The sequence below is a fragment of the Cibotium barometz genome, chromosome 27 (genome assembly GCF_041138505.1).
Source record: "Cibotium barometz isolate CiBa-2024 chromosome 27, ASM4113850v1, whole genome shotgun sequence".
Classification (NCBI taxonomy): domain Eukaryota; kingdom Viridiplantae; phylum Streptophyta; class Polypodiopsida; order Cyatheales; family Cibotiaceae; genus Cibotium; species Cibotium barometz.
Genome location: NC_141072.1, coordinates 20,623,299 through 20,635,541, shown reverse-complemented (window position 1 = coordinate 20,635,541; position 12,243 = coordinate 20,623,299). Strand labels below are relative to the sequence as shown.

Sequence of the window (12,243 nt, the reverse complement as noted above, 5' to 3'; positions counted from 1 at the left end):
TTTTCCTTGATAGACCAAGTGGATCATGCAAAACATATCTGTATAATATCTTGCTATCTCGATTACGTGGAGAGAATCAACTTGCAATGGCATGTGCATCATCTGGAATAGCCACATTGTTATTTTCAAATGGTCGTACAACTCACTCACATTTTAAAATCCCATTGATTCTCAATGCTTCTAGCACAATCCAAGCTAATAGCCCATTGACTAAGGTATTGAAGCTTGCACGGTTAATCATTTGGGATGATGCTCCAATGGCTCATCGATACGCATATGAAGCATTAGACAGGACATTGAAAGACATCATGTAAATTGATATAGTGTTTGGTAAGAAAGTTATGCTCTTTGGTAGTGACTTGAGGTAAATCTTACCGGTTGTGCCAAAGGGATCACGTAAGGATATTATTGTTGCAACGTTCTGTCGGTCACATATTTGGAGATATGTGAATGTTTTAAAGCTCACCCAAAACATGCGGTTTAGATGCAATGCTTATGACTGTATAGAACAAGAATTTGTCAAATGAACTTTACAAATTAGAGATGGCTCTATAAGCCATCCAAACAATCAAGGCAAAGTGGTAATTCCACCACACGAATGTTGATCCATGAGAACTTCCTTTTGAGTTTAGTAGAATGGGTATACAAAGATCTTTAAAGAGTGGAGGATTATGCATACTTCTTCAAAGACTGTCCTATTCTTGCACCATGAAATCTAGAGGTTGATGAGATCAATGAACTAGTCTTGAGTGCATTGCCCGATCTTGAAAGATAATACCTCAATGCATATTTGTTTGCTTCTTCTAAGAATAACAAAATATTATAAACAATTGAGTACTTGAAAAGTTTAAACTTAGGTAGCGATTACCCTCCTGATTGCTTGCTTCTAAATATTAATGCTCCTATCATGCTGCTCTACAATTTGGACCCTCAACAAAGACTTTGTAATGGTATACGATTGATATACAAGAAATTTCACTCAAAGGTGATAGAAGCAAAAATCATTACAGGTACAAATATTAGAGACAATGTCTTTGCCTTTTAACATGAGAAAGACGATTTTCTGTGAGGTTAGCTTTTGGTATGTCAATAAATAAGTCCTAAGGATAAACATTGAGTGTGTTAGGACTTTATTTGGCCACACAAGTATTCACACATGGACAATTATACATTGCTATGTCACGTGTTAGATCATCTGATGTAGTGAAAGTATATATAAAACATACTGTAGAACACGAATGCAGTATAGAAGGTTCAAACAAAATCTTCACAACCAATGTTGTCTACAAGAATGTATTGCAAATGACATGAAGAAGAATATAAATATAATCCATGCTCAAAAGGTAGAGAACGAGCTATTGATACAGCAACCTACAAACACTAGAGACTACATTCATAAATATCTCTGTAGTACCAATGAAGTAAACATTTGAAAAGAAAATGTCTGCAAAGATGTGACAATCTTTTAGTATGTGCATGCTTTGAAGTTGTTTATTGTTCCTTTTAGAATGACAATTATTATATTATGATGCGACGACATCAAGTCAAATAGGACTTGATGATAATTATTATATTATGATGTGACGACATCAAGTCAAATAGGACTTGAATATAAAACACTTCTATTTATCACATTGATACTATCCTTTTTGGTAATATTTAATTGATATGTATAAATCTACTTTCATTGAGATAAAGCCACCATGTAGATCCACAAAAGAAAGTGTCCCATCATTGCTCAAGGGATGGTTCAAATTGTTGAGATGACTAAAGAGGCTCGGTAAGTTTATGTTTATTTTTTTAACATTTAGATAAGCAAATGTATACTTTTGACTTACTTTTATATACAATGATATTATTTATTTTTCTTGCTTGACACGAAATATTGAACACCTATATATATATATATATATATATATATATATATATATATATATATATATATATAAAGAGAGAGAGAGAGAGAGAGAGAGAGAGAGAGAGAGAGAGATCTTATGTAAATGATTAGTGTAATGAGTGCTATATTTCACATCACTGGTATATTACTTAAGATGGATGTGACAAGGAGATCATTTTCATTTGTTTATGATGATATTATTTATTTTTCTTGCTTGACACGAAATATTGAACACCTATATATATATATATATATATATATATATATATATAAAGAGAGAGAGAGAGAGAGAGATCTTATGTAAATGATTAGTGTAATGAGTGCTATATTTCACATCACTGGTATATTACTTAAGATGGATGTGACAAGGAGATCATTTTCATTTGTTTATGATGATGGACAAGATATTGAAGGTAATTTTTTTCGACAGTTGTTATAATATAAGTACTTTTTTTCATAATCTATTTAATATTCATGGCTCAATTATAAACCCTTCATTTTGGAAAGGACAAGCAACATCTCTAATTATCAAACTATTAGAGAGTACATGTATTTTACGATATATATAAAAACTTGATTTTTATGTAGCTTTTAAGTTTTATTTGATAAATTTATATTATTATTAATACATTCTTTTTGTAACAGGGAATATCTTTATTTTTTAGAACCTAGATTATTGCTAGGTTTATATATCTAAGATACTTACAATGAGAGCTTTGGGCTCCTTGAAATTTACAATCTAAGATTACGAATCAACTTCATTTACATGTAATGTTTTGTGGACTATGAAAAGCTTGATAAGTTAGATTTTTAGTGCATAAGTACTGGACAATATAAAATTTTTTGATTTGTTATCTACAAGCCTATTCAAACACCATTCATCTCAAATATTGATCCACTAAATGAGTTTTATAAGATTTTATCTTTTTCCTTCTTTTCCTCTTCGAAAATTATATCTTGCAATAGCTAATGTTTTTATCTTAAATATATTTTGCCAAATGGAGACGAGGAGTATAAGTTTCCAAGAAAAGAGAATCCAGTTGTCCGAAGATTGTTTTAAAACTTTGTTCAAGTGTGTTAAGATTATCAATACTATACTGGGTTAGAATGCTCGATGTATATTTATGCCAAGTTTAGTGTTTTATTCAAAGTTGCTTTAAGAGCTTTTACATGTGTATAGATAGTAAGCATGATGTGTTTATATATAGGTTGGCAAGTTGAGGATCACGAGACCCAAAATGAACTTCAAATATATAAGGCTTATCTCTACTCACCCTCGAGGACGAGCCTTTTGTTTTTATGTATGCAAGAATACTCTTGCCCGTCAGGGACAGATTATGCCACTAGTATGAGGAAAGTGTCATAGAAATAGCAAGTATGGACAATAGGGATTCCATTTTTAGTGGGCTTAAGCCATGAGCTGAAAAAAAGTATTACTTGGAGAGAACATGATGAACCAACACACATTTTTTTTTGTATCGTTCATTTTCTTTGTTTCTTGGCTGCATTGACATTTTTCTCACTAGTTAGAGCTCCTCTTTGGTTACATGCGTTAATTGCTCAATGTGGACACATAGTTAGTTAGTCTTTTACAAAGGTAAGGAAAATTTGATAACGAAGTTCCAAAAAAAAAGATCTCATATGCTCAATATATAGTCCACATGGTTTGTTAGTCTTATACAGAGATAAGGAAAATTTGATAACGAAGTTTCAAAAAAAAGTTCTCATATGCTCAATATATATCTAAGTGTTGAAATTAAATTTACATTTTTAATAATCATCAAACTTTTGAAAGCCCCTCAACTCAAATCAAAGTTTCAAAATCAGATCTCACATGCTCAATAATACCAAAGTGATCTCGTCAATGGTAGAATGGCAACTTATTGTTCAAGTAGTTTCTACCATGCTCCCCTACCCTCAAGAGTACTGGACACAAGCCATTCTCACACTCAATCAAAAAAGGCCTGTTCTTAGGATAATTGAGACATTTGAATATCCTCCTTATACTCAATCAAAAAAGCTTGTTCTTGGGATAATCGAGACATTTAAATATCCTTACGCTTGGTGCTTAGTGTCACATAGCTTGAGGGTACACATAGCTTGACTCTAAAGTAGTGAGTTGGAATTTGAGGGTACACATAGCTTGACTCTAAAGTGTTAAGAGAGAAATGTTGATGCTAGAGGTGATTGTGATAAGCAATAACCTAGCTATTATAGAAGTGAACCTATGGATACATGAATACTTAAAGGTAGGAAAGGTGTCAAAGATAGAGAAGACATACGTGTAGCCAGCACCAAGGCAAAGGAGGCGTGGTGAAGCCTACCAAAAAATAGGTTCACCCTGATTAAGAAATCCCAAAGATGCCGTTTTTTGTCGTATTAATTAATGGATATAAAGATAAAGATTGGAGAGTCCTGATGATTATCAATGGTGCTAGATACTCCACCATAGGAAAAGCAAGTAACACCACTTGACACAGACCATCTAATCATGTCATCGTGGATGATGAGACCAGATGCACTCTATCTCTAGAAAAGACCTACCAAAGAATTAAGTTCTATAATGCCTTTTGTATCCTTATATCCCCTTGGTCTAGCTCATGTAAGATAATGGGGTCATTGTCAAAGTAAAAAAGAAGAGAGTTAAATGTCCTCTATTTGTGCATTGAAATTCTCTTAAGAAAAACAGTGCTTGTTAATCTCGAAAACTCCTTAACGTCTTCATATAATGCAAGTACAATGATTGACCATATAATAAAGCTTTATGCATACTCGGATGTCTCCCATGGAAAGTGGCAAACTACTACATATTAGAGCTGCTCCCTTTGCACGCACACCTAACCGACTCATCTCTCCTGATTAGCACATAAGAATGGTACAAATGTGTCTTCTAAATAAGGCAATTACTACTTTTAATCCTGGAACTTTCCCCACACGCTTTCGTCTCTTCTATATACCAACTCCCTAACATTAAGTTGAGACTTGTGGTAGGTCCTGCTCTAGGCTCTAATCTGTCTCAATGCAAAAGACAATGTCATGTCCTCTAAACATCTTTGTAAGGGGTCACCTCAAAGATGAGGGGAAATTTCATATATGTTTGTTTCTCTACATATATCTAGAGAGATGAAAAAAGGCATTCACCTTAAAGACAAGGGGCTATCTAGAAGGGAACTTTTATATATACATGTTTGTCTCTCAATATACGCCATACAAAAATTCATGCCTCTAGCCTTGTGAGTCGCACAAGATACCACTGCCATGCATGACAAGATTGCAGCCACTCAACTTCCCTTCTTACAAATGTGATTGGTCCCTGGACTCGAGTTTAAAAACCTCTACAAAATTGGGGGTATGAATGAAAGCAGCTGGGTACAAGCCAGCCATGCTTACAAGCACTTAATTTATACCTTCTGATTCACATTCTTATTAAAAGGCCACAAGTTGGCAAGACGCTCTAGAACTCCTCCACTTTTAGGAAAGAGACCTGAAAACCCTTGGGGAGTGCCTGCTGGGGGGAAGTCTTCAGCTGGCATAGCGAAAGGCTGAATCATGTTCTCCAGCCTGTGGAGAGTAAGGTATGATGCATCCCCTTGTAACGTCACTGGTGGAAACACGGGCAATGTATGATCCTGATGTCGTGGAGATGCCTGTGCAAACCGAAGCCGAGTCAGTTCATGCTTTACAAACTCATAAGCAGCAGTTTACACTTCTTGACTGGGTATTACCTCAAGAGGGCTCACAGCTGCACCGCAGCTGAATAGTAACTCAATCCGAAATCGTTTTGGGTCGTTGAGAGAGACCTGCCAATGATTAGCAAATTAATGGGCATCAGACCCTTTCACAAGGGGCAGGGATTTGTTGTAACCGCATAACAGCTGATCAGTACTCACCGCTGTGTTCTCATACATTCTCAGAACAATGTGAGTGAGATAGTCTAGCTCTCTCGTTTCAAAAATCTTGTGTAAAGCCTCATTTGAAACAAGACCTTCCCCTTGCAGTGAATCATCCAAATTACAATATCTCAAAACATTTATCAAAGAGTGTATATGCGACTCCTGCCATTAAGACAAAAAGAGAGGTTAACAAGGCTTGGTGGAGCCCCAAGTATACGGAAAGGGCTACACAGAAATGGAACACAAGCATCATCTTTTCTTATAAGAGCACTCTCTGGCCATGTTCTAAGGCCATCTAGGGCAGAATCTTCCATGAACATATCATTAAACAGGTCTGGAAAAGGACCTTACCATCTTCTTGCAATGGCTATTTAATCTATGGCTGTAATTATGCTATCTTAAAATCATTCTGCCAGGAATCAATGGGATTGTATACAACGTACCGATGTGAAATATAAGCGAGTGCGGACATGCCGCTCTGGAGTTCTCACATTTGCATACCTGCAGATAACAAGAAAACTCAGCATTTTGCTAACCAATCCCAGTAAAAGTGCTGCAGCTGGCTACTCTCCTCTCAAAACCATGTATATATGAGCCAATGGGCACATGACTTACTTTGGATCAAGCCGATATTGTGTCTCCTTATCATCATCATCATCAGCATCCAGAGACTTCTCACTGTTTGAACTTGACCTCCTTGAACTGTCAATTTTGGTCCTAGATTTTGCAGATTTTGTATCATCATCTGTTAACTTTGACAGTTTATGTGCAGGTGCACAATCTTGTGCATTTTTCAGCTCTGCAATGTTGATAGCTTCTTCGCGTGTGTTCCGTAGGTCTATTAAAAGCTTTCCAAGGAGCTTACGTGCTATCTGAAAATAAAAAATATATGGGATTTGAATCATGTGCTTGATAAGATGACATGGTCAGAGGCTTCAGGTTCCTACGCATGGCAGCTTAAATTTCCCTCTCAACAAGTGAACCTAGCCTGCTCAAATCTAATTGCTACAAGCATGCCTTCCTGTCTTGAAAATCAGCCCTACCAGTACTGCAGTTGCTATGGACTCCTCCCTACAAAATCCATATATCTTGTCAACAAGGATTGAGTAGGCCTATCAATAAATGGCATCCTGAGATCATCTATAGCCTTATAAGTTCATCAATAGGCCCATCATTGCATATCATGGATCCCCTCACCCTTCTCCTCTTGAGCAATGACTTCCAAGTTGTACATCAAGCCACTTGCAACATATCAACACAGTACGTGATGATGACAAGTGTGCAACCATGTGAACGAAAGGAGAGCATACTTCTGGCAAACACGAAAAATAAAAATGAAAAAAAAGGGCCCATCGTTTCGAACATTTAGCTGCCAGGAATGATCTATTATTGAGCAAATGATAAGATCATAGATTGTCCCAAATTACACTTTATCTGAAAATAATCTCTTGCTCAACTGGAATTTACTATCCACAATGTGTTCAGTACGCAAGCCTCAAGGCCACAGTGGAAAACAAACGGAAGGAGAACAAAGAAATAGGATAACAAACTGATCAAAGAAGGCTGGAAGGGAAGCTACAAAAGTGGGGAAGAGGAGAGGGGGATTCAGCTCAGCAGCAAGGCCACAGGCACAGTTTGGAAGAATGTGGACACGAGGGGATGCGAGCAACAGCAAGATATGAGGAATGTGAGAAAGAGAAACGAACAAAGAGACAAGTTGGTGCAAGGAGAAGAATTCCAAAAACACGATCATATTCGATTGCAGCCTTACATATACATAGAACATGGTCTAAATTCAACCCTTACTCTTAAATAAACGAATCTGAGATAGAACACATCATTTGCCACATAGAAAGTTTACCTTTGATCCAATTTTCAATTTGTGGACTGGATTGATTCCATATTCATTAGGTATGACTCCATCAGCAAGAGCCTGCCACAAAAAATTCAAGCCACAAGAAACATTAAAACTCTGAATTGAGTCATACCTTAACTAATAAACTCTGTACTGGAAAGAAAATGGAAGCATATACTTCAATGCAAGGTCAAGTGATCCAAAGATTTGGGCGTTCAGATTTGGTTGTCTATTGGAGACTGTCAGTAATCGAGGCAAACACTTCCTAAATGAGGTAATGGCCTTCTTATAAGATGAATTCATGGTAATCCATAGAAAGTCACTTCCTAAATGTTGGAATTCATGGTGGCTCAAAGAAGGTGATGATGTTCATGGTGAAGACAAAATTAGTGGCTATTGGAGACTGTCAGTAATCGAGGCAAACACTTCCTAAATGAGGTAATGGCCTTCTTATAAGATGAATTCATGGTAATCCATAGAAAGTCACTTCCTAAATGTTGGAATTCATGGTGGCTCAAAGAAGGTGATGATGTTCATGGTGAAGACAAAATTAGTGGCTAAGCAAAGGTGATTAGTATTAATCACATGATTAAGCTAGTGAGGGGCATAATGAAAACGTGGACAACATATAGATGAGAATGTGAGGTGTGGTGTATCTCTTCCATTAGGTATGTGTCATTATATAGGCAAGAGTACAAAAGGATTAGCTAAATGATTAAGCCATAATCCCAATAATGATTAAGCCATAATCCCAATTAACATTCTCCTAGATTTGAGCACCCATCTCCTAAAAGTGTGCACCCACTTCCCTAGTTTTGAGGTATAGTGGAATCTTCCATCCTCTAGATTTACTGCCCTCCTTTGACCATTCTACTGCTTGGTAAATATGTCATTAACCTTTGAACCATATGCCCTTATCCCCAATGTCACATGGATAATTTGATGTTTTCAACACCCTCCCTCCACAAAATATCCATGGCTACTGTGATGACAATTCTAGTTCTAGTTACTCTTTACAACACTGGTTATGATGACCATCCAAGTGCCCGTAGGTCTTACTCATGGTGGTTTACAATGCCAGAAGTTGATGACAGATGCTAGGATCCTAGTTATGTTTACATTTCGCTTAGGATAGAGAGGTGACTACAGGTAGGTAGGTCCTACTGGTCTTAGCAAGCTTGGTTGTCGATGAAGCAGTTGGCCTTGGTAGAGGCATCTTCTTCTTTGCTAGAAGATTCTTCCTAATGTGAGAGGTCTTACCAATTGCACAAAAGCAATGGCAATGTCTAGCTCACTTACATGAAGTGTAGGGCATAAGACATATCTAATCATGTGACGAGTATGTAGAATGATCCCCCCTTGATTAGATGTGTGTATGCAAGGTGGATTTTGAGATGAGTACAGAAATCCCATTGTCCCAAACAATGCTGATACAGATTTATACCCGATTTTGGATTAACAAATTGACCACTCAAATCAAGAGGCAAATCTGATTTGATGCTTTACAGAGGTTTAGCACCACTCAAATGTGAGATATGAACCATTAATGGCTCTAAAAACCTCAAATGATTAGCACTAATCATGGTATTAGTAATGTAATTTTCTGGTTTTTGAGCAGAAAATACCCTGATTTGTAGAGCACTGTCGGAGGGGCAAATCAACGGGCTTTCTTGACATGAACCTTTGGCAAGCTGTAGCAAGTCCTCAATGGTAGGTTTGAACCCTTAATGGTCCAAAATCACCTCAATGATTAGCATTAATCACTTGATTAACAGAGGTAAAAAACTGTTTGCAGTGCACAATAAGGGGTAACTTGGAGTGTTTAATTGAAGCCCTTCCACAATTCTTCTTCAAAACATCTTCAAGGGGTACTTATAGCAGAAGATCTAGTTGTGCTTGAAGCCCATAAACATGACATTGACCAAAGTATGCATACCTTCATCTCTCTTCGACCAAAATGGCTATTAGAGGCAAGACCAGTGCTGTAGTGATTTCTCCAAGCGTTTTTTCAAAAAAATAATACTGCAGCCGGATTTGGGAACCTCAAAAACCCCCGGAGACAAGTAGATTCACGCTAATTTGAAGCGACTAAGCCGCCATTACGTTTTTGCCCAAAAACTTGCGTTATTTTAATTCGCTTCTCCCGGCTACTTTAATGGACCAAAAAAGCTCAAAAGTTGTGAGCTCGTAGCTCTTACCATACAGTAGCTACAACAAGGAGGACTTGGGCCAATTCAAACCGAAGACGACGAATTTGAAGAAAAACTCCAGATTGCTGCGTTTTGTTTATTGTCTTCTTCCGGCTTCTTCGCGCTCGAATTGGCTTGATTGAGCCGGCTGGAGGATGTGCCTATGAGCTGTTGTGAAGCTCAAACTCGAAGTCCTTGATTTGGTTGCGTATCTAAGGAGAAATCGTGGCTACAATGGTAGGGGGTAGAAGAGAGAGATGACCTAAATGAGAAAAATGGAAAAATAGCTAATTATTCACTAATCAAGATGAAGGTATGTGAGGATGAGGCTAATGAGAGTGGAATAAATGATAAGCATAGCATAATCACTAAATAGCATGGCTTTGATACCATGTTGGAATTCATGGTGGCTCAAAGAAGGTGATGATGTTCATGGTGGAGACAAGATTAGTGGCTAAGCAAAGGTGATTAGTATTAATCACATGATTAAGCTAATGAGAGGCATAAGGAAAACGTGGACAGCATATAGATGAGAATGTGAGATGTGTTGTATCTCTTCCATTAGGTATGTGCCTTTATATAGGCAAGAGTACAAAAGGATTAGCTAAATGATTAAGCTATAATCCCAATTAACATTTTCCCAGATTTAAGCACCCATCTCCTAAAAGTGTGCACCCACTTGTGTAGTTTTGAGGGATAGGGGAAACTTCCATCCTCTAGATTTACTGCCCTCCTTTGACCATTCTACCGCTTGGTAAATATGTCATTAACCTTTGAACCATATGCCCTTATCCCCAATGTCACATGAATAATTTGGTGTTTTCAACACTAAATGAGGTAATGACCTTATTATCCACAAGCAAACGGACAAGCTAAAAGTACCAACAAGGCTCTTCACTCAATCCAGAGATTACAAACTTTCAAAACCCTTTTTACAAAGTTTATGGGTTTTTATACCCTCCCAGGATTCTGGCAACCACTCTTGGTTTGCCACGTGCCTTAATCGGATTCTTTCCTCAGTTGCTCCCGTCCAAGTTTTGTGCTTCTTCTTGTGTTTGTTGCGTTTCTTCTTGCTCCTTTTGTCTACCTTCTTGGTCTTCATGCCTTCACATCCTCAGGTCAGTTCTGATTGCACTTTGTGCGAGTAGGCCCGGCCTGGTGGTCTTGATTGTCTTGCTATAGCTACTCGCAAACACGCTCTGGCTATCCCCATCCACGCTACTCGCTCAGCTGGTTCACTGTTCCTCACTCGGGCTTGGAACAGTTTTGCTGCTTCTTGAGTGAGGCTTTCATTTCAAACTGCAATTCAGTACCTTGTGAGAGAAATTGGAGTACATGGGCACTTTTCCACACCAAGAAGAGGAACAGGCTCTCAACTGAACAATTGGAGAGGCTTGCATTTGTAGAAAATATGAAAGCAAGAGCAGCTAGAGTGCTCCTACACAAAAAGAACAACGACACCTGTTGGCCCCAAAGCTTGGCGCCCCTTTCGGTATTTCTTTATTCACATTCAATGGAAGAGTTTAACTGAATACATCATGGCCATTCATGGCTTGTACTTATGCACGTCCAATCTGCCAATCCTCTGGACCTCTTAGCATAGAGGTTTCTCATAGTCTTGTGTCCCAAAACACCACACTGTTATCCACCTCTAATCAGTCAAGATAGTACATCCACGAGGCCTTCAATACGCATCTAACTGGCCCATGCACATAACCAGAAACACAGCCATACATCAGCCCGTAAACTCTTCCAAATCAGTCCAAAAACTTCCCCTGTTTCCACCCTCTGAACTGCCAAACCCTTCCTCTCACAAAGGGTCAGAGGAGCACCTCTGAAATAGTCTTGAACTAGTGGAAAGAGGGACTCCGTTGTGCACCTTCTGCAGTATCACCAGCTCGCAAAGAGCGAGAAACCTGTAGTCCTTGTGTCACTTTCCCCCAAAGAGAGAGAGGAGAGAAAAATAGAGACTGGTCATCCTGTCATGTGCACAGTGTGCTGTGTATCTACCGTGTGCTACACGCACGCAAGACTAGCTTCGAGGTTTGGGGAAGCTTGGGGCTAGACAGGTAGATTGACAAGCTGAGTTAGGGATCCCAAGAATCCGAGTTGGAGCCCCTTGTCGAACGCGAAGGCTTGCCGCCTACGGAAGATACTGATGCCAATCTTTTTTACGATTATGTGTCCAAATCAGATTTCCAAGAGTTCAAAGTTGCTCTCGAAGCTTCTTCTTCGGAACGTCACGCACAAATCGCCGTGCAGATGCAAGCTTTTCAGACCTCCATCTCTCTTTTCACCACTACCCTATCTACTCTTTCGGGTATGGATACCTTGGCCTCTGCTTTAGGCCCCAACATTACTCCGGAACAGTTCGGGGGCGAGCAAAAGCAGCGTACCAAGGAGATCGTG

The 12,243-nt window shown here is 38.4% G+C and overlaps 1 protein-coding gene across 4 annotated transcripts in view; it reads right to left on the bottom strand.

Moving 5' to 3' along the window:
* Window positions 1–5,054: 5,054 nt before the first annotated feature.
* The window catches only part of LOC147623157 (inositol hexakisphosphate and diphosphoinositol-pentakisphosphate kinase VIP2-like), a 252,107-nt gene continuing 244,918 nt past the window's right edge, over window positions 5,055–12,243 (bottom strand). For all 4 annotated transcript variants that reach the window (XM_086821224.1, XM_086821226.1, XM_086821227.1 and 1 more), the window contains 6 exons: window positions 7,652–7,723; window positions 6,406–6,662; window positions 6,234–6,291; window positions 5,788–5,952; window positions 5,623–5,697; window positions 5,055–5,544 (listed from right to left, as the gene is read on the bottom strand). In XM_086821224.1, coding sequence (XP_086677350.1) covers window positions 5,299–5,544; window positions 5,623–5,697; window positions 5,788–5,952; window positions 6,234–6,291; window positions 6,406–6,662; window positions 7,652–7,723 — 873 coding nt within the window. In that variant the 3' untranslated portion in view covers window positions 5,055–5,298. The remainder of the gene's footprint in view (window positions 5,545–5,622; window positions 5,698–5,787; window positions 5,953–6,233; window positions 6,292–6,405; window positions 6,663–7,651; window positions 7,724–12,243) is intronic.